Raw genomic sequence first — 24,855 nt, 5'->3', positions numbered from 1 at the left:
GATTTCCTGTTCCTCCTCATGTTGGGTTGTGAGTCCACCTGTGCGGACCAGCGTGACATGATGGTGACTTGGGAACTCTGTGACCTGCCACCAAGCACTGCTGTAGAGGGCTGGTGTCGTCGGGTAAGCCTGCTCATCAGTCATGCTTTGGGAGATGCTTCCCAGGGTTCCCTTATCACCCTAAGATTTATTCAGGGGTCTCAAGATCCAGAAAGCACTAAAACAGTCACACACACACACACACACACACACACACACACACACACACACACACACACACCATGCTTGGAAACAGCCTTCCTTCTGACTGAGCCGAACACAGGGACAACAGGACAGGCCATTGCTGTCCCCAGTATACTGGGCACCAGAGTGAGGGCCGCCCTGCTCCACTGCGGTCTGTCCTCGGCAGGACAATGGCTTCCCAGATCTGTCTCCTGGGGGCCAAGACATGGGAAACAGCGGCATGGGGACCAGAGGCTGAGAAGCAGCGGCCATTTGTACGTCAATGCTCATCCTTGTCTTGGCCTCATTAATTCAGCCAGACCTACTGCCCTTTAGGTTGGGACTAAGGCAGCCAAGGGGAAGCCCTGGCAAGTCACCTGGTCCCTAAAGCCTCAGAAAAGTCCAGGCCCATAGGGAGACCCCTACCCAGGGCAACCACTGCCCCCATGTGGCCAACAGGCCCACAAAGCCAAAACCACAACCCTTGACCTCCATACACTCAGACAGGAAACAGCCTCCGTCTATTGTAAATATCTAGCCATTGCAGGGAATGGACCCAGCAGTGGCTAATGCAGAAACCCTGAGCAGTGGATTGGAGCAAGACCTGGATTGGGGGTAGCCGGGGCTCTGACCTCCACAGACTTCTCTTACATTTTTTTGGTTGTGAGCCTAGCCTTTAACGGCTGAGCCATCTCTCCAGCCCCCACAGACTTCTCTGATGAGCCAGCCTGTAGGCCCCAAGAACTGCCTGGGGGTCAGCAACCAGCCAGGACCACTATCCTGACAGTGTGACAAGTCTCCCCTCCAGACCCAGGGCCCACTGCCCACAGGTTGAGACCCCAGCTATTCAGGGGGCAAGTGTGGGGCCCCGCACCAGGCTCAGGAGCACTCCTCAGGCAGACTGAGGACGCAGGTCTTCCTAATGCCCCCCAGGGTGGGTTTCCCTACCATCTGGTCTTGCAGAATAGCTAAGGGTAAGACTTGTACATGAGTCCTGAAAACCCTCTCCCTGGACTCCTCAGCTCATGCTGTCCAGGTAACCATGCTCCAGTCAGGTGACTTTATTTCTAAAAAAAGGTAAGGCTCTTTTCCGCCATGTGGTGAGGCAGCCAGCTGGCCAGCGAGGGAGAGGCAATGTGGGTCTGCCCAGCCAGGGCCGGAAGGTGAGGTCTCCCCAGGTGCTCCGTCCTGGAGGTGGCTAGGGGAAGAAAGCCCCAGAGCAGCACACTAGACACCCCACCCTCCAGCCATAGGCTCCGAGTTCCATGTGAGTTCCCCTCCATGCTGGGATCTGTGGCTGGCACTGGAAGGGAGAGAGTCCAGGAAAGCTGGAAGGGCGGTGATGGCGGCCTAGAAACCTTTGTCTATGCTCAAGGTGCGGCGTGTGACGTGCTCCAGCTCCCCTGACACGTAGTCTGCCATGCTGATGCGGTAGTGTGCCAGCATCTTCAACATCAGCCGGAGATTCAGCCACCACTGTTCCCGTGGCATGCGGTGCCTGAGTAGATCAAGGTTGGGTAGTTACAGAGGCCGAATCCCGCAGTCCCTTAAACCCCGAATACCTAGCTGTTATTGTGACCCGGTTGATATATGGAGCACATCTGGGCGCCCCATTCCTTTGGCTGCTGCTGAGGTTAATCAGCCTGCTCATTACAAATCTCCCCAGACTGCCCTGTGTTGGCCTTAGAACACCCAGATAAGACCCCTGCTCTTTAAAGCCTGATGAGGACCCTGTCCAGGGACATTCTGGGCCTCCCAGGGTCCTCCCATCTCCATGCAGCCCCAAAAGGACTTACTCAAAATCAGTATCTTTCTTGAGTTCCATGACTGGACTGAAGGCCACCACCTTCTTCCGCAGGCCGATCACACAGGCGGAATCGGGAGCATTGGCGAACACCCGCCCTATGGAGACGGACATGTGCTGGGCAAGGCCAGGCCCCAGAGACCTTCAGAGGGCCAGATTGGGCCAGCTCACCCCACCTACCTTTGCGATAGACATCGCGCAGCTTCTCTGACATCCACAGCATGGCCTTCACCCCCAGTTTGGTCCCATAGTTCCGGTCGAAGGGGGTTGGAGCCCCTCCCTGGATGGAAACACAGGTGAGACCTCATCCCTGGAGCTCGACAAGCCCCAAAGGAGACTAGACACAGGGGTCCTAAGCCAGCACATGAGCCAGGACTGCCTCCTTGTGTCCTTGCAGTAAGCATGACCACTTCGCCACTCCTGACCTCTTGTCATCCCAGCCTCTTCCTATAAGCTGGAGGGCCTCAAAGTGCAGCCTAGAACCATTCCAGAGGTCAGGAATGGCCCCTGCGCCTCAGGATCCATTGGCAGTAGCCCCACCCCAGGCCTCCTGAAAGCCACCATGAGGCAATAGGGTCTAGTTAGTAGGTGAGGGACTAGGCAGAGAGGACATAGCCACAGGATGGCAAGGGCTTGGGCTGCCTCCCAGAAAATGAGGGCTCAGTCCAGGGCCCAAGTGCCAGGTTTGGGTCTCAGCCCCACGGGCGATGGGAACATTCACCACCCGAGTGCTGGAGAATTAAACAGCTTGGCAAGCACCTTCTCGGGGCATGCACGAAGGAGAGTCTCTCCCTCAAGGGTCTTCCTGGGGAAGAAAATGGGGGTGGAGATGGGAGCCCTGGCAAGTTAATACTGCTGGGGCCGGGGAACCACCCTCAGAATAGTACCTGCTGCAGGTGGCCCAGCACGTTGGTCCTGCAGTCGAACACACCCTTGCCTTCCGAGGAGTACAGATTGTACAGGAACTCCGTGGTGTAATGCTCATGGCATTTCTCGTTTCTGTGGAGACACACAAGGCAGTCGAGGCTGCCCCAAGTCTGGGCCCCCCAGGCCAGGCACAGGTAGAGTGGGACAGGAGAGGAGGGGGGCCGCTCCCAGGCCCTGTGCCCTCCCTGCCCAGCACCCGCAGCAGCCTCACCGGAGCACCAGGCCCCTCTGGATGTCGGTCTTCATCTTCTCTGTCATATGCTCCACATTGGCCTGGGAAGAAGAGGAGGTGCGTTAAGAGGTGAGGGAGAAAGCAGGGCAGGTGGGACCCAGCAGCCTCAGTAGGGAGGCGGGGCAAGGATGCTAAGACACCGCACGACTTGAAGAAGGAGACTTGCTGTCCCTCAGGAAGCGACTCCCATCCCGAGCCTTCTGCCTCTGTATGTCTCAGGAGGGGCCTGTCAGATTCGCAGGCAGCTGGACAGCTCAAGATGGAGGCCGGGCTCACCTTTAAGTCGTGGATGTTGAAAGGGTCCTCAAAGACGTAGGCGGCATCGGCACCCACGGCAATGCCTGTCACAGTGGCTAGGTAGCCGCAGTAGCCCCCCATGGTCTCCACGATGAACACACGACGTTTCGTCCCCGAGGCTGACTGCTTGATGCGGTCACAGCTCTGGAGGGATCAAGGGGACGGTCAGAGCCCAGCATGGCAGCTCACTACTATAATCCCAGTAGTCGGGAGGTTTAGGTAGAACTACTGCATGTTCAAGGCCAGCCTGAGCTAGATAGTGAGTTCTAATCTAGCCTAGGCTACAGAATGAGACCCTTTTGCGAAAATAAATGGGCAGGGAGGACAGTTAGAATCCTCTAAGTCCATTCCTCTCACCACCCATGGACCATGGGGACACTGGTACACAGGATCATAAGGCCGCAACAATTGTACCCAGAACCAAGGGCTCCCACAATACCCGTGACCGCTGGGGAGGACAGAGCTTGGGCCACCTCCACTGGGTGTGTGCACAGATCCAGGGGCTCACAGTTGGAGGTGCCTGCCCCCTGGAGGTACAGACCTATCATCCCATCGGCAGGGCCTAGGAGACCCACGAAGCCACCCACACGTGGGCTGCCAGCCCTCCCCAGGACACCTCACCTCCATTGCCGCATTGACGGCGGTGTCTGAGCCCAGGCTGAAGTCAGTGCCGGGCACATTGTTGCTGATGGTGGCTGGAATAACACACATGACAATGCAGAGCTCCTCATAGCGGCCCCGTGCCTCCACCAGCTGCAGCACACCCTCGTAGGCCTGCGGGCCAGAAAGGGAAGGGAGCCAGGAGGGGGTGGGATGAGGCAAGGTTCCACCAGGGCTAGGGAGCCATCGTGCCCTGCCCCTGAAGATGGCTGCGTCTGATACTGGGTTGACATAATCTACTCTCACCCTAGAGCTGTCTAAAGACACTAGTCCTTCCAGAAAATCAGGATCCTAATGAGGACTGGGGGGCTCCAGCTGAGCTCCTAAGTTCGGAGCCACCCGAATGTTCATGTTTATCATTTGGCAAGGACTCACCAAGCACCAGGGCATGGTGTCAGTGCGCCTCGCAGACCTCATTACTCCTCTGCCCTCTACCTCCTTTTTGAGGCCCTCTGTTCCCCTCCTCCCTTTTGATTTCCTAACACCAGGCTAGCTGTACTCTAAGATACTCAGAGGGTTAAGAACCCCAGCCCAAGCCCACACTTGACAGCTCTGACCCTTTGGCTGCCCCAGCCCAAGGTCCGTGTTTGAGGCCACACTTCCAGCTCCGGGGTACAGCAGCACCCACAGTGACCCAAGATGAGAAGCCTCACCTCAAAGCCACCAATAACCAACAGGGCGTGAATGTTGTAGGTACGGAGGTTCTCCACGATGGCCTCCAGGTGGAGCTTGGGCAGCGTCCTGTGGTTGGAGACAGATCAGCCTGGAGAGGGAGCATGCAGCTCACAAAACAAGAGTGCATCTCACCTCAGAAATATGTGACTTGGCCTTTCCCAAAGCCAGAGATCAGTCACCAAAGGGACCCTCAGGGAGGCTCCGTGTGGGTTAGAGATATGGGGGCCAGCATGTGAGAGGCCTGGGTGCTTACTCAACAACCTCACTGGGCATTGGCTAGCAATGGCCAAGCCTCTGCCTGACAGCCTGCCACTCTGGGTGTCCCTTCTGGCTGAGGTGGTAACAGGAAGGGGCACTTTCTCCAGCTTTTGCAGCTCCACAGACTTGGACAGGACAACATCCCACCATCACACAAAGTGACTATCTCACCCCATGACAACTCTGTGGGGGAATCTTGAACCCATCGTAAGACCACCAGGCCTTGAGGTAAAAACCACAGCCACGGGGCTGGAGAGATGGCTCAGAGGTTAAGAGCACTGGCTGCTCTTCCAGAGGTCCTGAGTTCAATTCCCAGCAACCACATGGTGGCTCACAGCCATCTGTAATGAGATCTGGTGCCCTCTTCTGGCCTGTAGTCATACATGCTGTATACATAATAAATAAAAATAAATCTTAAAAAAAAAAAAAAAAAACCCACAGCCACAACCAGAAGGAATAGCCCGTCTCTCATGAGGGACACCTCTGCTCCGGCTGCCTGCCACCGAGTGTCCCCACACTGCAGGGCAGGCATGAGACACTGAGCAGCACCCTCTCTGCCTGGCTCACCCAGGAGTCCAAGGGGCCGGCCCTGGACTTCAGGACTAGTCACTATCTGTCCCATCAGCTAGGCTGTGCACATCCAGCCACCAGCTACTCACCTCTTGGTCCCCAGCATTGAACCACCTCGCCCCAGCCAGCCTGCCACATCATGCCAGCCCACTTCTTGCACCTGCCAGGAAGAACATGGCTTCAGGAAGGTGGCCCAAGGTCTCACCAGTGTGATTCCTCAGGCAAGGGACAGAGACTCTGTCAGTGCTGGCTATCACCCCAAAGCAGGGGCCTGGGTCTCAGGGCTGATTAAGAGGACAGAGTCCCCCAGCCTGGCGGCGGTGGAGCAAGCCTTTAATCCCAGCACTCGGGAGGCAGAGGCAGGTGGATCTCTGTGAGTTCGGGGCCAGCCTGGTCTACAGAGCGAGATCCAGGAAAGGCACCAAAAACTACACAGAGAAACCCTGTTTTGAAAAAAAAAAAAAAAAAGAACAGAGTCCCAGTTTCCACTCCCAGGGCAGCCAGCCCCTCCCCATGGGCTATCACATTTCTTCATGTCCCTGAACAGGACTATTGTGTTTACACATCCAGCACCCTTCAGATCTTTGAATGTAAGGGGTTGAGCTCCCAACCCCAGCCACCGCCTGCATCATCGCCGCGGCACCTACCTGACCCTTGGCCAGGCCTTCGAAACCATCATGCACAACGTACACTGTGTGTCCCTCGGAGATGCCGGTACGCACTGCGGAGCGCACAGCGGCGTTCATGCCGGCGGCGGGGGCTCCCACATTCAGGATGGCCAGGGAGAAATTGGACTTCAGAAAAAAAAGGAGAAGCGACAGAAATATAAGCCACGGGGGCCAGATGGATCCCTAGCCAGCCCGAATGCTATCCAGCATGGGAGTAATATATCTGTCCTATTCATTCCAGAAAGTTCTGGGAAAGACCAAATGAGAGAGAGAGCACAAGTCCTGCGTACATCACAAGGTCACCTGGCATGCTCAGTGGACACCACCTGAGAGCAGGCTCACAGGCACAGCCTGATAGGCTGGGTAAACAGCTGCTTCAAAGCCCTCAGGCATCGGCCATGCTCAGACAGAGGTGGTACAGCCATGGGGGGAGGGGCCACCCAGTCTCACAGCAGCTAACGTTGTACCAAGAACTGGCTTGGTGCTATGTTGATATAAAGTGATAGACCCATAAGCTGTATGATCCAGTGTGCCAGCTCAGAGTATCTGAGTGGGGCCCTGTCCTGGTCCCTGGAGTAGCAGGAACCAGCCCTTACGTTGCTCTTGCCCTGGAGATACCTTCCCCAGGGTCTCAGCTGTCCCCATAGCTCAATGCACTGTCACCTTCCACCAAGTCCCATCAGGGCCACGTTCTTCAACAGTCCTTGAGAAGCCCTAGACTGGGCCCTGTGGCCACAAAGCAAAGCTGAGTCCAGTCCTCAGGGCATGGCTAAGACCTCGGGCAGGAAGGAGGAGTTGCGGCCAGCCACACCCAAGCCCCAAACTCGGAGCTCAGCTCTCCATGAGACAGCAGTGAGGCGGGAGGAAGGGGAAGATGGCAGAACCGTTGCAGCCATGGTCTCTGCCCTCCTCTTTACCTTCTCCTTAGAGATCTTCTGGTGGGCAAGGAGCTTGTAGATTTTCCAGTTGTTCTCGAAGCTCCTGGAAAGGAAGAAGATGGTGAAGCTCACAGCCCCACCTCACCCCTGCAGCCACAGACAGCCGTGAACTCAGGGAGGCAGAGTGACGGCCGCTCAAAAGCCAGAGAAGTGCATGAGCACATGGGACTCTGAAGCTCAGGGCATGCTCAGCACAGGGCCAGAACTCAGATCCCAAGGAGCCAGACCCCCGTGCGGTCAGCTTGTCTTGTGGCTACATCCCACGCAAACATCTTCAACAGACCCCTGAGATCCAACGGGACACAAGCCCATGGCCTGGGCATCCAGCCAGAATATACTAGTCAGGCCTACAGGGCCAGGTGCCTGCAGGAGGTGGCACCCCATGCCACCAAGGGCTAGAGTCCACATACCCGCTGGCCCTCCCTGTCCTTCAGTAGGGCATTACAAAGCTGGCCATGACCTCTGTCCATCCCGCAGCACCACTACCCCCCCACGCACCCTATAGGTCCCTCCCTGGCACGGCAGCCCCACACCTCACAGTTGGCATTGGCATCACAGGGGCTACCTCCCCTCAGCTCCTATAACAGTGGGTACTAGCCCAGAGTGCGGGGGGGGGGGGGGAGTGGGGCCCAGGGCCTGCAGAGCACCGTCAGCGAATGCCGGTCCATGCTCACCCCTTCCTCCCCACTGCCCTAAAGGCTGGCTACCCTTACATGCCACGGAGCTGGATGGCCTCGTCGAACCTCTTCTCATCCATGGCCTTCTGCACCTCCTTTGTCTTAAAGAGAAAAAGAGAGCCGGGTGGTCAAGGAGGCCTCACAGACCCAGCCTCAAGAAGGGACTCTGAGCCAACACCTTCATGTCCTGAGCCCAGTCAGTTTTCAGACATGAGTCCTCCTTTATCTAGGGACAAATCAGCCCTGTGCTTCACATGTTTCACTGTGTCTCAAACCCCCTCAGAGCCTGACCAGAGCCTTGGGAATGGGAGGGCCCCCCCCCCCATCCCTCACCCACATACCTGAAGCAGGGCCTGGGCTGACATTAGTAGATTCCCTAAGGGGGTCAGGACCAAGCCTTCCTCCTGCCTCCAACATTCTGTCTACCCCAGCCACGGAGCATCCTCACCACCACCACACCCTGAGCCAAAGCCAGCAGCTCCTTGCTTGGCCTCACAGCCCTTTTGCCCTCAACTGTACTCCATCCTAGCGCCCCTGCTCTGGCTACCCTAATGACCGCCCCCATACACCTGCCAGAGCCGTACCCAGTAATTCCATCCTTCACCCCAATCCCAAATACCCAGTCACCTACCCAATGCCACGGCCCCCAGGAAGCCGAGACCTTGCTCTCCCAGCTCCCCGACTACACGTGTCCACCTCCAAACTTCCCTCTGGCCAGTTTCTCCCGGCTTTCCGAAGCCCGGGAAGCCCCTTCCTCTCCTACGGCAACCCTCGTTCCCCCACCCAGAAGCCGAGGACTTAAGAGGAAGCTAGGGGGGCGACACCCACCACTTGCACGCACTCCATGAGAGGCAGCCGCACAGACTGATTCCCGGAGAGGCTGACCACGCAGGCCGGTGTGTCGGGCGTGGCCTCCAGCAAGGCCATCACAGCCTCCATGCCCATCTTGCTGCTCTGCACAGGAGAGGGGACAGCGCGGCTCAGGCTGGTACAGCCCACCCCACCGCTCTGCAAACCAACACAGCCCCTCTGCAGACATATGCACACACGCCAGCTTCCTAAGCCTCCTCCACACGGGTCCAGGCTCAGATCACGGTGCCTTGGCACGATCGATCAACAGTCAAAACGGCCAGTCAGGCCCCATTTCCCATCAGAGTCCCCACAGCCCGGCTAGTGGGCCTGGTGAGGACTTGCTCAGGGTCTCTGGGACTGAAAGTGGCAGGGAAGGAAGACAGCCAGGGCCCCAGGGCCCCTTCCACAACACGCTTCTTGGAGCCTCACACGTCACCCTCTCCTGATAGAGAGGAGTGATAAACATGGGCTGACAGGCTGGGACACCTAAAACGCTAAGAACTGTGCTACAGGGGACGGACCACAGCTGTAGGCTCTGGCGCAGCAGAGAGAACAGACAGGCAGACAGACGAAAATGAAGGACTCATGGAAGATCTCCTCGAGCAGGTGTCCCCTGGCATCACCCAGGAGACATTTGGGCTCAGAACTGGCATAAAAATGCTGGCACTCTGGTGACAAACTGCAGTAAGCTGTCCCTTTGTCCTCTGCCTCTGCCTAGGCAGCTTGCACTCCCACCAGCACCCAGGGCATTGGCTGGGCATGGTGATCTCAGGACATTTTAGATCTTGGTGGGGTGGTATTAGCCTTGTGTCCAAGTCTCAAACTCCCCTGGCCTCTTTATAGACTTAAGTTTCACGTAGGGTGTAGAAGAGGCCTAGAAGAGCCAGTGAGGTCCCTTCCATGGGTCTGTCTGTGCCCAGTTCTTCCATAGGGCCAAGGGAGATGGCACACTGGAGTTCTGGGCTCAGCAAAGTGGATGTGGTGGTACACAGGAGCCAAGCCAGCACCATCCGGTCTCACATCTACATAGTCCTGTCTGTCAGGCGGCCTCTGGCCCGGCTCTTCATAGAGTACCAGTCCTCACATACAGAATCTTTGACATGCATGGGCCTTCGTGGCCAAGAATCTGTTCCTTTTGGCTCAGACATGATGTGTATTCTGTAGTGGTCTCAGAAGGGATCTGGGGCAGCCGAGAGACAGCCAGCCCAGCCCCTCAATGCGCACGCGTGCGTTCTCTCTCTCTCTCTCTCTCTCTCTCTCTCTCTCTCTCTCTCACACACACACACACACACACACACACACACACACACACACACACACACACACACAAAGTCCCTGCAGAAGCTTGTACACATACCAGGACTCGGTCAAAGGCTGAGGGCGTCCCTCCTCGCTGCACGTGGCCCAGCACGGTCACTCGTGTGTCAAAGCCCAGCCTCTGAACCACCAGCTATGTGTCAAAAGAGTAGAGGATAAGTAAGGCGGTGTAGTGCACGCCTTTAATCCCAGCACTCAAGAGGCAGAGGCAGGCGGATCTCTGTGAGTTCAAGGCTAGCCTGGTCTACAGAGCGAGTTCTAGGACAGCCAGGGCTACACGGAGAAACCCTGCCTTGTGGGGAGCAAAGAGCAGAGGGTCTGTAGGTTCCTGCACTAGCTGCTGCCCAGCTGTCCCTAGGCCCAGTCTCCGTGGTCCACCCGTGTAGCCTTAAGAAACATGCTCTAGCATCTGAGTGTGGAGTTCATGTGAGTGTGAATACATTTGTGAAGATTGTGTGACCACGTGAGTGTGCATCGAGGGTCCATGTGTGCATTCGTAGGGCAGCATCTTTGTGCACACAGGACTGGTTGTGTTTCATGCCCTTGCAGCCCTGGCTAGTCAACACTGAACACAGTCTCTGGCCCCTCTGCTCAGTGTCCATTGGACGCCAGTGGTTCTGGGGGCCGAGGTACAGTGGGAACAGCAAATAGGTTAGAGTGCCAGCACAGAATCAGACGATATGGGGACACAGTCACTGGCAGAGGGGGTGGGGGCAAAGGCAGGGGCGCCAGGCGGGGGCTGTGTTTCCCTGGGGGATGCCCACCACCACCAGAGGCTAGAGGAGGGCCTTCAGTCCCGGGTGTTAGTTCTGTTTCGCTTTGTTTAGTTTTGAGATAAAGTTTCATTATGAAGCCAAGGCTGGCCTAGAATCTGTGTGGATGCCAGGCTGGCACAGAACTCACATTCCTTCTGCCTCATGGGATTACAGGTGTGCAACACATCTGGCAAATCCACACTGTTGCAGGTGCTGAGTCTGGAGTGGAGGATGGGCACCCCATCACTTGGGGAGCCCACAGAGCTAAGACCTAACACTGGGGTGCCGAGGGGCCCAGCCAGACACTGAATGGAGTCAGGACCCAAAAGGTTGGGGCTCGTGATATGGAGGGGCAGTGCCTGGGACCAGACCTGAGTCCTCAGCTTCTCTGGAGACCCCAGCCAGCCACCCCACAACTGACAGGGTCAGGATGAAGAAGCAAGCATCTCCTAGTGCCAACTTCAGCCCAGGGAGGGGCCAACCCAGGACCAGCAGGACCTATCTGCAGGAGACACAGATGGAGCCGGGGGACCGGAGAGGACCTGTCCTGCCCTGGGAGGCTGCTGTACTCACATCCTTCACGTAGCTGGATGAGATAGGCTTTCCATGCCGGTCAATGGCACCCTCTGCGATGATGATGATGTTTAGTCGCGATCCGCGGCTCCGAGTCTGTCAGAGACACTGGGCTCACTCTCCAGTCATGGACCACTCATGGCACGTGGCCATTAGGGACAGCAAGCCTCACTGAGGTCTAGGACATTGTATCTACAACCCACTTGAGCAAGGACAATACCTTTCCCCACCTCTCAAAGAGGAAAAGGGATCTGGAGTGCACAGTAGTGCTGAGGGCAGCCAACCAGGACCACATTGTCCTCACGGGGTGCAGGAAGCAACAGGCTGAGGAGTGGGGACACGGGATGAGCGGGTACTAGGTAGGGTGTCTGCAGGAGGCAGACCAGAAACAGCCACCATTCCCGCAGGCAGCTAACCAGGGACTTTCAGGTCCCATCTCAGGCTGTTTCTGCATCCTTCAATGGGGGACCCTTCCAATGCCAACCAATAGCCAGGGGTTCTAATACACTCTCTACCCTGGAACTAATGGGAGGGCTACAGTTAGCACAGGGGACCCATAAGACGGAACAACAGTTCTCCCTAGGTTATGTGCCATACGCTAATCTAACCATCACAGAGCACTCTCCCTCCTTGGCTTTTTCCTTCAGTGATCCGACAGACGACAGACCTTCATGAGGTTTGCTGTGTGATACGCAAGTCTACAAGGCTGCAGTGACACCCAGAGCCTCCGTAAGGACAGGGTGGGAGCAGCTCATGAGACAGTCTCATTACACAGCCCAGGCTGGCCGAGAATTTGGATGGAGCGCAGGCTGGCCAAGAACTCTTGCTCCTCCTGCGTCAGGAAGCTGGAAGCAGCTTGTGAGTGGCCTGGGTGTTCGTAGAGGGCATTAGCTTCACAGAGGAGGTGACTCTGGCGAGGAACCAGACCTCCAGGCTAAGGTTGCAGGTTGAGGGTAATAGCCAGGCTCCACCCCTGCCTTGAGCTTGAAAATGGACAAGGAAGGAAACACCTGCCTCTCCAGGAAAACATGGACGCTCACAGAAGCCCATTACCTTACACAGGCAGATGAGAGCCAGGCATGTTCAGGCCCCACCTGGCCTGCAGTCTCTATTTAGGGGCAACAAAGTCTTGCCCACTTTGTTCCACTTCCATCCTGCCTGTAGCTTCAGCTGAGAAGGTTCTAGAAACTCAGGAAGCTCTACTGCCTAGATAGGATGCAGAGCCACAAGGAGGTGGTACTACTTTCCCTGGGGACCTCTGGCTCTGCCTGGGGCCTGGTCACATGGGTCTGCCTCTCCTTCAAAACACAGGCTTCCCAGGATATAGAAACTATATGTGCGTGCGTGCGTGCGTGCGTGCGTGTGTGTGTGTGTGTGTGTGTGTGTATGTATGTATGTATATGTATGTGTATGCATGTGTGTGTATGTGTATGTATGTATGTGTATGTATGTATGTATATGTATGTATGTGTGTGTGTATGTGTATGTATGTATGTGTGTGTATGTGTGTATGTATGTATATGTATGTGTATGCATGTGTGTATGTATATGTATGTGTGTATGTGTATGTATGTATGTGTGTGTATGTGTGTGTATGTATGTATGTATGTGTATGTATGTATATGTATGTATGTGTATGTATGTGTGTGTGTATGTGTATGTATGTATGTGTGTGTATGTGTGTGTGTATGTGTATGTGTGTGTATGTGTGTATGTGTGTTATGTGTGTGTGTAAGAATATACCCCCTTATGCCAGTCACCTCAGCTTCATCTAAAGAGCTATGTCCCAGATAGCCTGCTCTAGACCAAGGGACCAGCAACCTCCCCCAGCTCTTTTAGAGGGGCCTCTCCTACCAGACACCCCATTTCTCTTGCTTCAGGGGCCCCCCAGTTAGGGCCTGGTATACACCACCCACAGACACTTATTTCCTGGATTAGAACCCACCACCCTCAGGGAAGCACAGATCTGGTAGACGAGTAGCTAGCCCCAGGCCCCTCACCTACCCTTTGGGCCTTTACAGGGTTACCGCTCTTACAGGGTCATTGCTCTGGGCCCTGGTGTAAGAGGCTACCTCTCAGAGGCTGAGATCTAGCGCCAGCACTCCAGGAAACAAATTTGCCATGCTTCCTGCACTGGCCACAGAGATGAACCCAGACAGTGGCCTGAACATCTCTGTCCACTCTCTCTGCCTACAATGGGTAGGACCACAGGTGTGTCCAGCGGGCAGCACTAGACCTCACATCGGCACATGTAACAGTCAGCAATGTAGCGCCCCCCCCCCCCGCCAGACGCATCCAGCCATCAGTGCTACGGCCATCCCACACGCACATTCAGGTCAGCACCATGACCCTCACACAGGCATGAGCAATCAATAGTCAGCACCATGACCCTCCCAGCTCCCCAGAGGGTGCCGGCAGGTGCTGCTGAACCAGTGAGTGAATGAACGGAGTTCCAGGGGCACCTGCCTCTTAGATCCTCAAGTGGTCGAAGTAGAAATCCCTGCTGGCCACTCACCTCACCCAGTCTCTCACACATGAAGTTCTCCCAGCCATCCTCAGGGGGTGCTTCAGGGATAAACAGCCAATCAGCCCCTGAGGCCAGCGCAGACACCAGCGCCAGGTATCTGGAGGAGTAAAGGGGCCAAGCCTGCTCAGGACCTTCTCCCTGTCTCTCTCCCTGATGCCCGCAAGGGCTACTTCATACTCATATATAATAGTAAATGACCAGTGGGTGCCAGACACTAGGTGTCCCTACCCCACTGTCCCCCACAGCCCCCGATGCCCCACCTCTCCCTGATGACCAAGACAGTCCTCCTCACCCGCAGTGACGTCCCATCACCTCCAGCACAAAGGTCCTCTGGTGGCTGTGAAGATGAAATGGGTGGAGATATCAGTGCCAGGACTTGTAGGCCACACATCTTAACCCACCAGACTCCAAGAGGATAGGGGTACTGCCCAAGGACAGTGCCCAGCTCCTCATGCCCAGGGCTACCTGCTCCCTGGATGAGAAAACACCCACTATTATTCAAGACTGTTCTCAACCATCTTTTGTTTTTGTTTGAGACAAGGTTTCTCTGTGTAGCTTTGGAGCCTATCCTGGAACTCGCTCTGTAGCCCAGGCTGGCCTCGAACTCACAGAGACCCGCCTGCCTCTGCCTCCCAAGTGCTGGTATTAAAGGCATATGCCGCCGCCGCCGCCGCCGCCACCGCCGCCGCCGCCGCCGCCGCCGCCGCCACCACCACCACCACCACCACCACCACCTGGCTAGTTCTCAACTGTCTTGAGAGCTTGGTACTAATCCAAACCTGGTGATCTGTGGTTGGGAGCCCAAGAACCCCCTTCAGGAGCACCACCAGCCTAGAATGCAGTAAGCCTCTGGTGGCTGGGGTGCACTGCCCATGTCCCACCGACACCTGGAAGGTTGGAAGCTGACCCCAGCATTTCCTTCGGCAGAAGGCACTAGCCTAGAAGCCACCAGTTGAACACACAGCTAAAGTCCACCGGCTACCGGCTACTGCGGCAGCTTGCATAAGGCCAGCTTCACTACCACGAGGGGACAGAGGCTCCCAAGTCAGCCTAGTTAGCATGGGACCCCACTTACCTCTGGGCAGTGGTGGTGATGGCATCGATGACCTCCATAATGCGATGCAGGGCCGAGTCTGTGCCGATGGTCATGTCGGTGCCGCAGAAGTCGTTATCGATGGAGCCCACCAGCCCAGCAATGCTCAGGTGTGCATGTTTCTGAGCCGTGGACTCCGAGATCTTACCTGTGCCAGAGAACCAAAGGCTTGGTGAGGGCCACGACCTGGCCAGCTGCTTTGGCCACCATACCTTTTTCTCCCTCGTTCACCATCGATAAGAAGGGGTATATCCCAGCAGGGCTCCAGGCCTAGCTCAGCCCTTCTCAAATGCCTCATCAGCCAGTAGGCAGCCTCCAGGGGACCACGGGAAGCACAGAATGGCTGATGTCACCTTCCAAGCAGCAACCTTGGGACTTCTAATGTCTAATGTCACCTAAACCATAGCTACACCTCTGCAAACTGAGTGTGTGTCCCACATCAGACTCTTAGGAATCAGTTACAAGCAAGGCCATCACGCAGCGCGCGTGCAGGGGTGGGGGGCAGGGGATGGGAGAAGTAGGGGGGTGGGGGGATAGGGATATGCTATCCTGGAACACGGGGCACCACCCGTGACCTCAAGGAGCTTGGGCTCATGCTGACCTCGCCACCTGCACACCACCCCACTTCAGAAGCTGTCCTGGAGGAGATGACTTCCAGCCATTTCCAGAGTCAGGTAAGAGCCAGCTCTGCACAGACCCACCTTCCTTCACCAGCTCCTCCAGGAGGCTGCCCCACTCATTGCGGAAGATGTTGGCACCCGTGAGGCTGCCGTCTCCACCAATGACACACAGGTTGGTGATGCCGTGTTGGAGTAGATTGTAGGCTGCTGCCCGGCGTCCTTCTCTCGTAGTGAAGGCCTTGCAGCGGGCACTGCCAATAATGGTGCCACCCTGCATGGAAGAGGCAGGAGCCTTTAGGTGGGGTGGCAGAAGATGCCACTGCTGGACGAGGTGGACCCCACAGAATTGGAGCGGGAAGTCTCTAGAACCTTGTGTGGTTCCCTCCACTCTCTGGCCTTTCTCGTTGAGTCCAAAGCCTTGGGCTTGGGGAGTTCCCTCAAGTCTTAGAATGAGAAAGCACACACACACACACACACACACACACACACACACACACACACACAAGACACACAAACACACCACCCACCAGCCAGAAGAGAACCATCTCTGTCTCCACCCACAGCCTCCCTGGTCTAGACTACAGCCTCTTGGTGCGTGTACGTCTGTCTGTCTGTCATTTGGCATGTCTCGATGTGTCTGTGCACCCAGGAGATCTCTGTGTCTGAGGGCCTCTATGTGTGTGCACACCCACACATGCTCACACACTGCCGGGGTGGGGAAGGAGCATCTGTCTTCAAGCCTCACCAGCTGGATGATGTTGGAGACACTGAGCCAGTTGGCTGGCTTGATGTTCTCACCTCCTTCCACGAGGCCCTCGTAGCCCTGAAAGCAAAGACGGACGGATGAGACACCAGCCCGACTGTAGCCAGCAGCACTGTGATCACCGGCAGGGAGCTTGCTCAGGGGGCCCGGCTGCAAGGACTCCTATCTGCAGGCCCAGCAGCCTGTGTGGGACTCCGAGCATGCTCTACACGCCCAGGAGTTTGTTTCACAGAGGAAAACACGCAGTGCATGCTTGTGGTGCCAGCACTCACCTGAGGCCTGTCCCCAAGCTGAGCTCATGTCTTTGCACCCAAACCAGAGGGACAAGGCCAGGACCCCAAAGCCCCTAGGGAAGCCCGATGTCCTTCAGAAGAGATCTGCCCAGTGTGAGTGGTGGAAATGACCTGGCTGTGGTCTGAGGGGACTCTAAGTGCTTCCCGCCATGTGACAACAGAGCGTGACACCCTCCCCTACCCACGGATATATTTAACTAACACCTAGTTTCAAAGGCAGAAGTCAGGGTGCCAGGGACACACACTACACAAGTCTCCCCATGGGAACACGCGTGCATTTTGGGTGGGAAGGCCCGTACCTAAGGGAGGATTCACAAGTCCCATAGATGTGTGGGCAACCACAGAAGACAATGTCCCATGTGTCCCCAGGTACTTGTGGCCAATTCTTCACCCCAGAGCAAAGGGGTGGGAGTACAGGGCAGTGCACCCCACAGTACTAGACAGTACCTATCTTTCACCCTGGATGTTATGGACTGGACCCTCATGGGGATTCAGCATGGCTTCTTCGCTGACCTCTGCTATTGTTCATCAGACAACAAGAACCAAGTACCTCTACCACACAGTAGATCTAGATCTGTCTGTGGGTTTTATACACGATGAACATGGGATAGGGGTGTTTTGCAAATGGATAAGACAAGATGGACAGCCTCTATCGTGCAGCTCCAAACTCCTCAGAGGGCACCACTGGCCTTCCAGCACCAAGGAAAAGTGGGCATGCCATGCTTGGCCCGGGATGTCCAGCTCAGCTCTGGGCTGTGCTCCTCCCTAGCCAAGGGGTAAGGCCCCAGAGAGTGGTCAGTGAACACCACAGTGAAGGGTCAGCTCAGGCCACAGCAGCCACACAAACAACTCTGCTTTCACCCCTGAAGGTTCTCAGGAGCCACAGGTGGACGAGGCACCCCAGTCTGAGGAGTGTAAGTAGCTTTTCCTAGTTCAAGCCAGGTTAACTGTACCTCCTCTGGGCACTCAAGACCTCTGGCCATGAAAGGAAAAGTAAGACCATTAATGTACAAGTTGGAAGACTTCAGACACCACTGGTAAAACAAAATCACCTACTAAGTGTCAAGGATTCCCGAAAAGACACTGTATGTGCAGAGACCGATTGGTTAGAGCTGCAGGGATATGGGCGGTTGCTGGTCCCGAGACTAATCACCATATCTGGCTTTGCCCATCCCGGTGTCAGAACTAACATCCTGCGTCTAGTAGATAAAAACCTTTTAGAATCTATTAGCTTGGCAGACCACCAGCTTCCACCGACCCAAAAGCTAAGACCGTCATCAGAGAGCACCTGAGCCCCGGAGAAAAGCTTCCCTGATATGCTGGACCCGCCTCTCTGATGTCCCCACCAACGTATTTTAAACATGCCTTGATTTACGACCTTCTTTGTTCTGTAAAACAGTTCATGAAACTGCTTCCACATCAGCACATGGAATTTGGGGTAGTTTAAATCCATGTTTCCAGGCCATGATCCCTACATTTAGTTTTTTTTTTTTTTTTAACTCAACAGGATTCAAAACACGTCTGTTGCCTATGAATGTCTCAAAGATGTCAAGGACAGCCGATCAACTGTGCTCACTTAGGGCCAGGATGCTCTACAGCCCTGGGCTTCCAACACCCGCCTCTCATGCCTAACCTCAAACAACATCCCTCATGAACCTCACAGCTTTGTTGAAAGAAGAACACTATTCCACCTTCAAACCTTGTGCATCTCACCCTCAGCGCTGTGACTTGGAAGGGCCCACACAGCCACCGTATTAAAAAAAAAAAAAAAAAAAAAGCCCTTGAGAAGCCCTCATCCATCCTCTCCCATACTCTTGGGGGTGCTTTGTTATGTATAAAATGTCTCTTTATGCCAGGCGGTGGTGGCGCATGCCTTCAATCCCAGCATTCGGGAGGCAGAGGCAGGCAGATCTCTGTGAGTTCGAGGCCAGCAAGTGCGTTCCAGGAAAGGCGCCAAAGCTACACAAAGAAATCCTGTCTCAAAAAACAAAACAAACAAAAGTCTCTTTATAACCCTACCCGCTTCACACTGGCTCTCTCTGAAATCCCTCTCTACTTGGAAGTAAGGAATATTAGTGGTGTCTGTGTGGAGGTCTCTGAGGAGGAAGGCACTCTGCAGGGCCCTGCAGTAGATGGAGAGGAGCATCCTCTCTGTCCTTCCCTTTCTACTGCCGCTGACCACCGTAAAGTCCAGGCACCTCCTTCTCTGCGACTCCAAGCCCAAAGGTCCAAGAGAACAAAGCAGTCCGCACTTACTTGCAGTCATTAGAAGACACCACCCACATGGACACACGGGAGAGCTCATATTCCCTTTCATATTTATTTATTTGGCTATGTAGATCAGGCTGGTCTCTTAACTCGGAGATCCTCCTGCCTCTGGAGCTCCAGTGCTGAGTTTAAAGGCACACACCACCTGGCCCTCTGTATTCCCTCTTAACAGGAGAGGCTAGGATGCTGAGGAAAGAGGCCTTACATATGGCTTGAACCCGGCTCTCCCCATCTGGAGGTCCTATACAGATACACCTGCCAGGCTCCTGTGCCTCAGATCTCTGACACTCCACAGCAGGGTGTGCAGGGATCCCCCATCATCCAAGCCTGAAGCCAGCACTCAGAGAGAGAGCTGCCTGTGTCTTCTACACTGGGGCCCCCCACTATCTCTCCCTCTCCCACATCTGTAGAGCAGAAGACTGGGTATGGCCCTGCCATAACCTGGGGCCAGGGCAAGGGACAAGGACATACCCAGGGGTGAGAGGGAGGGGCAGAGGCCCTATGAAGAGGCAGAGCTGGGGTTGGATACATTGTGTTTAAGAAGTTAAAACAAGATAACCACAAGATATGACAAGGGAATTCGGGAGCCTGTGGGAGAAAGAAGACAAGACACCCAGGGAGTGGGTGGGGAGACTCACAGACTGCTGTGCCCACCTGAAGCAACATCAGGGAGCCCCTCACTCCCACCTGGCCTCCTACGGGCCACAGTGACAGAGCAAACCAGGACAGACAGTGTGGCCCTGGGGGAGGGGGACCCTCTGTCCCTGGGGCTCTAGACTGACAAAGACCTGAGCAGATGGATTGTGCTACTGGCCAGCGAGAGACAAAGCAGGGTTGACGTAGGTAGGGCCTGGACCCTCCCCCACTGGTCCTGTCCTGGCTGGTCTCCTGGTGACCTTCCATCCATCATCTAGGCCTCCAGGACTGAACAATGTCCCGTGGTGGCTATGGAACAAGTATTAGCGGGCACCAACCCCACAATATGTCTCGCTCTATAGATGTCTTGGCTCAACCCCTTTCCCCCAGACAATATACATCCCGTCAGTCCAGGCCCAGGCACCTGAAAGCTTCCAAGGTGACCAGAACAGAAAAATGTATTCCCTGTAGGTTACCTCGGCATAGGCTACCGCCACCACACCCCCACCACACCCCGCTTACCTCGTAGATGAGGAAGACTTTGGCCCCCACATATATGCCCATACGGGTCACAGCCCTGACAGCAGCATTCATACCTGTGAGAGAGTCGGGACACGCCATCAGTCCAGGCAGGGATATTCTCTGGATATTCCCACAGCACCCCCACCCCAGTGGGCTCCGAGCCAGGAAATTAGAGTCTGGCATTCAACTGCTCCCCGGAACACTTAGAAAGAGGTGGAGGGGAGCGGCAGCTGCTCTTGAGTGGCCTGGCTTCCTTCCATGCCTAGTCTCTGGCCTCGGCTGCCCTAGCCACGGCAACAGGAAGGCTCCGGACTCGGTCAGCACAGCCCCCATTCTCTCAGGCCCACAGAATCAGGTGCTAACCACGGGGCCTAGGCATGGAATATAGGGACAGTGGAGCCTAGGGAACGGGGTCCAGACCTCTGCCACAGACTAACATAGTCTATGGGAACGAAGGTGACATGGGCACGGAAGACCTTGTTATCGCCTCTGGCCATACCCCACCCCCTGGGCCTCAGTGCCAAGCACAAAGGGTCACACGATGTACCTAGCTGAGAGGGGTGCCTCCCCCTGTCCTCCAACCCCAGACTGGAAATGCTGGTTCTGCTCCGCCTCACACCTTCCCAGGACCCACAGCAGGAAAGAGCATTGGTCCCGGAAGTAGCAAATGCCTCCCATCCCCTAAACAGATGGAAGTATTATTGCCGAGACGTGGGAGGGAGCCGGGAACATCCCACACACCCAGGGAGCCGAGCACCAAAGCCTAGGAAGTCTGAGGTCCCCACAGCAGAGGCTGGGTATGGGCTGCTGGCTCCCCCTGCTCACTCCTGAGTGGGAACGGTAAGGGAGATCAGCTTAGTCAGTCTACAGCGGCCACCACCATGCTTCCTTCCTGCCCTGAGCCCACGTCAGCAGGCCCAGCAAAGGGGTCCTGGACCCTGGTAGGTAGGAGAGAAGGCCCAACATCTGGGATGGAGTTTGGTGATGTCAGAGGCCAGGGACCCAGAGTGCAGCCCCTGGTCACCTGTGGCTCCAGGGGAAGGCCAGTCTCAGTTGACGAGGCCATCTCATCAAGCTGCTGGGTGGGGGGACAGCTCAGGACTATGTTACATAACAGATACAGTGTAGCCCTGCCTTGTAAATGACTTCAAGACGCTGTCAAAGAAAACCTACATTGAGCCCTAGAAACCACACAGGTGCTAAACCAAGCATCCATGGAGACTGCCCTTCATGTTGGAACATGGCCCTTGAGACGGGATCTGGGAGAGCAGATGATGCCCCTAAGGACCACAAGGAAGCTGCCTTTGCAAAAGGTTTCTATTACTGGTTTTTATTCATTCATTCATTCATTTTATTTATTTGCTTATTTATTTTTGAAGCAGGGTTTCTCTGTGTAGCCTTGGCTGTCCTGGAACTCAGAGATCCTCCTGCTTCTGCCTCCCAAGAGCTGGGATTAAAGGTGTGCACCCACCACAGCCCAGCCGGTTCCTATTATTGTTGAACCACTCTGAAGAGTGCCAATCACTGTGCTGAGGGCCTGGGAGTCTGGGGTTGGAGGACAGGGAGACCCCTAAGCTTGGGCACCCAATGATCCTTTGTGCTATGCACTGAAGCCCGGGGGGCAGGGTATGGCCTGAGGGGACAGCATAATCCTGGGCACCTATATCACCTTCCTGCTCTATATTCTAGACTGTGGCAAAGGTCTGGGCCCCACCCTCTGTGTTCCACTGTCCCCACAATTCATTTTATAGCCCAGGCTAGCCCAGAACTCATAATAAATTCTCCTGCCACAGCCTCCCAATTACTGGGATTACAGGCCTGAGGCACCACACCCAACTAAAAGGCCTTTTCAACTGTCCTTTCATTTGCTTTTCCTTCTCAAAATAAACTGGGCAAAGACCAGGCCCAGTCAGAGAGCCCTCAGCAGAGGGCGGGCAATTGTCTGTCCGCTGGCATTCATAGTGCCTTGTGCAGAGCCAAAGCCTGCTTATGCATTTGCTGCAAAACTGAACCCCAGAGACATAACCTCTGGGAAAACAAGGTATTTTTCAGGCACCAAGAGACGATCCTGGGCCTTCCAGAGTATGGCTTCTAAGCTAACAGGCCTGTGTCCATTCCCACACCCAGCAATGCAGGCACCTCACAACACAAACAGGAAATGAGTGTCTACGCTGACCACAGGGAAGGCAGGGCCCCTGAGTTGTTTAGGTACAGGGAGCCAGAGAACTGAAGTGCCTAGGCTGGGATGTGACTGAGGCCGGGCTGGCTTGTTGGAGCTGTAGTTTGGTTGAGGGATTTTGTTTCCTTTTTTTTTTCTACCTGTAATTACTTTTAAAGAAATTACTCTGGTCACACAGACATTGATGAACACAACAGCCCTCCTCAGCTCCCCAACATGACTCTTGGCCCACAGGAAGGGAGAGACTTGGCCTGAAAAGGATAGGTCTTCCTGCCTGGCTAGGAGGAAAAAAGAAACCTTTTCCTAGGCCAGAGGCAGTGCTTGGGTCAGGCCAAAGGAGCTGGTCACATCTCTAGCCAGGCCAGGACTCCGGGTCTGGGCCCGGGTGGCCTCCACTAGTGAGGAGGCCTGGCGTTCACATGTTCAATGCGTGCAGATGGGGCTCTGTAGGGGCGCACCTCGAGGTGTCCATTCTCCAGCTGTTGTTAGCCAACGCCACCAAGGGCCCATGAGGGCACTGAGGGCACACAGAAGGCACGAGGCACCCAGCAGCTGACTAGCCTAGGGAACACACCCGAAGGCAGCTTCCAGAATTTAGGCAACAGACGGCGACACTCTGCCGTGATGCCAGCTGCTGCTGCCGCTTGCCCACTGATACTGGCCCTACCCAGAGAGGACTCCATGAAGCCTGTGGAGAACATGCCCTGGGGCCCAAGTGAAAATGTAAACAGGTTCTGCCTACCGGGTCACCTACCCAGGAAGGGCCTCCTGCCTCTAGCCCCCTCCACCAGCCTCCAAAAGTACATGTCTGTCACCCTGGTGGCCCTGGCCTGGCAGCTTGAACTTTACACCCACAGAGGCAGCAGGAACTTTACACCCACAGAGACCATTCAGTATTACCATCCCTCAGACACTGGAGCCTCCCTTGCTCAGACAGGAGCCTGGGATGGGTAGCATATGGCTGCCAGAGCCAGGAGCCCTGCAAATGGGATTCAGGACTCCGATGGCCTCACTGAAGTGCCTATCTAATGGGTGAGGTGGGCCCAGCCAGGGCCTCTCTTGTGATCCCTACCATAAATGATTCTTCCTCAGGTCCCCGCCCAATCTCAGTCCCACCACTGAGCTATATTCTCTTGAAGAAGGGTATGCTGACTGGCAGCCATAGCCAGGACCAGGGGACTCAGCAGGGATCTGAGATTTCCAACAGGCCGGGAGTCAGGTGACCTTTTCTGCCTTCCCGGGCTTGCAACCATGCTTGTAAGATGCGTCCATCATCTTCGTTATCCCCCACCTCTCTCTTAGGTAAGGGCTGGGCGGTCAGGAGCCTGCACTGAGGGGCATATGTGTATCTGCATTTCCTGAACTCTCTGGAAGGAAACAGGCAAGCCCAGCTGCAGGGCTCAGGGTAGTGAAGTCCCTCCAAGCCCCACGTGTCTTCCTCAGCCTCTCTTCCCCCTGAGGGTCAACTGGATGGTATCGCTCTTCAGCTGTGCCCAACTGGAGTTAGAGGCTATGGACTTCGGCAATCAGCACGAAACCGGGCCACCAAGTGAGGGGCCGAGAGGAGGCAGTTCCTCCCAAGCTAGGCTGTTCTCTAGCCTTACCAAGCCAGGCAGAGGGTGTGTGGACCCCGCGCAAACAACCACGTGCTGCCTGCCCTGTTACAGGAGTGAGACCAGGACTTCGCTAGGAAATACCCACAAAGTGCCCCCGCCCCCGAAATCCCGCTCCATGTACTCTGTTCTCCACCTAGGCCTCCAGCCAAGGGACAGGAAAAAGCCCAGGCGAAGGCTTGTGGGCAAGCCTGCCCTACCCTCACCCCACCCAGGGCAGACAGGATGGGAATCGAAGGCTGAATGGGGAGGGTACAGGGTCTCTGGTCCTTTCAAATTCCTGGGCTGCAGGATTCGGCCAGGACCATCTCGGTGAGGTCCTGACACGTGTGACCCAGAAAGGAGAAGCGGAGTGCCCTAGGTCTGCGTGCTGCGCGGACACACCCCCAAGTCGGGCGGACTTAGGAAGCGCGAGGGCGGGGCGTGCCAAGGCCCGTGGCCTGCAGCACGTACGCTAGTGACCCGGGGGCGGAGTCTAGGGACAGGGACCTGGAGCCGCGTTGCCCCCGAAGGAGACTGGCGGGACTCGTATCCCCAGGTCCCCCAGGGCGAGGGACGGCGATCGCGCCGAAGGAGCCCGACGACAGGCAGAAACCCTGCCCATCCATAAACACGCCTTCGCGCCCCATCACCTTGCGCATCGCCGCCGCTGGTCAGCACTCCGATGGCCTTGCCAGCCCCCGACATCCGCAACTTCTCCAGGTCCACGGTGGCCATGGTGGCAGCGGAGACCGGGAGCCAGAGCTCCTCTTCCCCGCTCTGCGTTCCGCGCCGCGGTTGCCTGTCCCCGCCCTTTGCCGCCGCCAGTGCGCCCGGTTCGTCCCGCCCCGCTCCGGCTCCGCCCCCAGTGCAACGCTTGACTGACAGGCTCCGGGAACCTAGTCGCCCCTCTGGTGGCTGCCGGGGAGAATGACGC

The 24,855-nt window shown here is 55.9% G+C and overlaps 1 protein-coding gene across 2 annotated transcripts; it reads right to left on the bottom strand.

Moving 5' to 3' along the window:
• Positions 1–1,268: 1,268 nt before the first annotated feature.
• On the bottom strand, positions 1,269–24,767 carry Pfkl (phosphofructokinase, liver type). 2 transcript variants are annotated; one of them, XM_028860422.2, is made up of 22 exons: positions 24,572–24,767; positions 20,148–20,221; positions 16,411–16,488; positions 15,747–15,936; positions 15,028–15,193; positions 14,245–14,289; positions 13,941–14,049; positions 11,426–11,521; positions 10,138–10,230; positions 8,757–8,882; positions 7,965–8,029; positions 7,231–7,294; positions 6,293–6,439; positions 5,735–5,805; positions 4,796–4,883; positions 4,104–4,256; positions 3,462–3,626; positions 3,165–3,226; positions 2,914–3,025; positions 2,207–2,306; positions 2,019–2,124; positions 1,269–1,720 (listed from the first exon to the last, which is right to left on the bottom strand). In XM_028860422.2, exons 1-22 carry the CDS (start codon positions 24,654–24,656, stop codon positions 1,573–1,575), a joined length of 2,343 nt encoding a protein of 780 aa, XP_028716255.1. In that variant the 5' UTR covers positions 24,657–24,767; the 3' UTR covers positions 1,269–1,572. The 2 variants fall into 2 exon arrangements, with proteins under 2 accessions (XP_028716255.1, XP_037056158.1); XM_037200263.1 differs by lacking the exons at positions 11,426–11,521; positions 13,941–14,049; positions 14,245–14,289; ... (3 more) ...; positions 20,148–20,221; positions 24,572–24,767 and adding an exon at positions 11,001–11,265.
• Between the last annotated feature and the right edge of the window lie 88 nt (positions 24,768–24,855).

This window comes from Peromyscus leucopus, chromosome 16_21, assembly GCF_004664715.2.
Source record: "Peromyscus leucopus breed LL Stock chromosome 16_21, UCI_PerLeu_2.1, whole genome shotgun sequence".
NCBI classification, from domain to species: domain Eukaryota; kingdom Metazoa; phylum Chordata; class Mammalia; order Rodentia; family Cricetidae; genus Peromyscus; species Peromyscus leucopus.
This window is presented reverse-complemented; position numbering and strand designations above follow the sequence as displayed.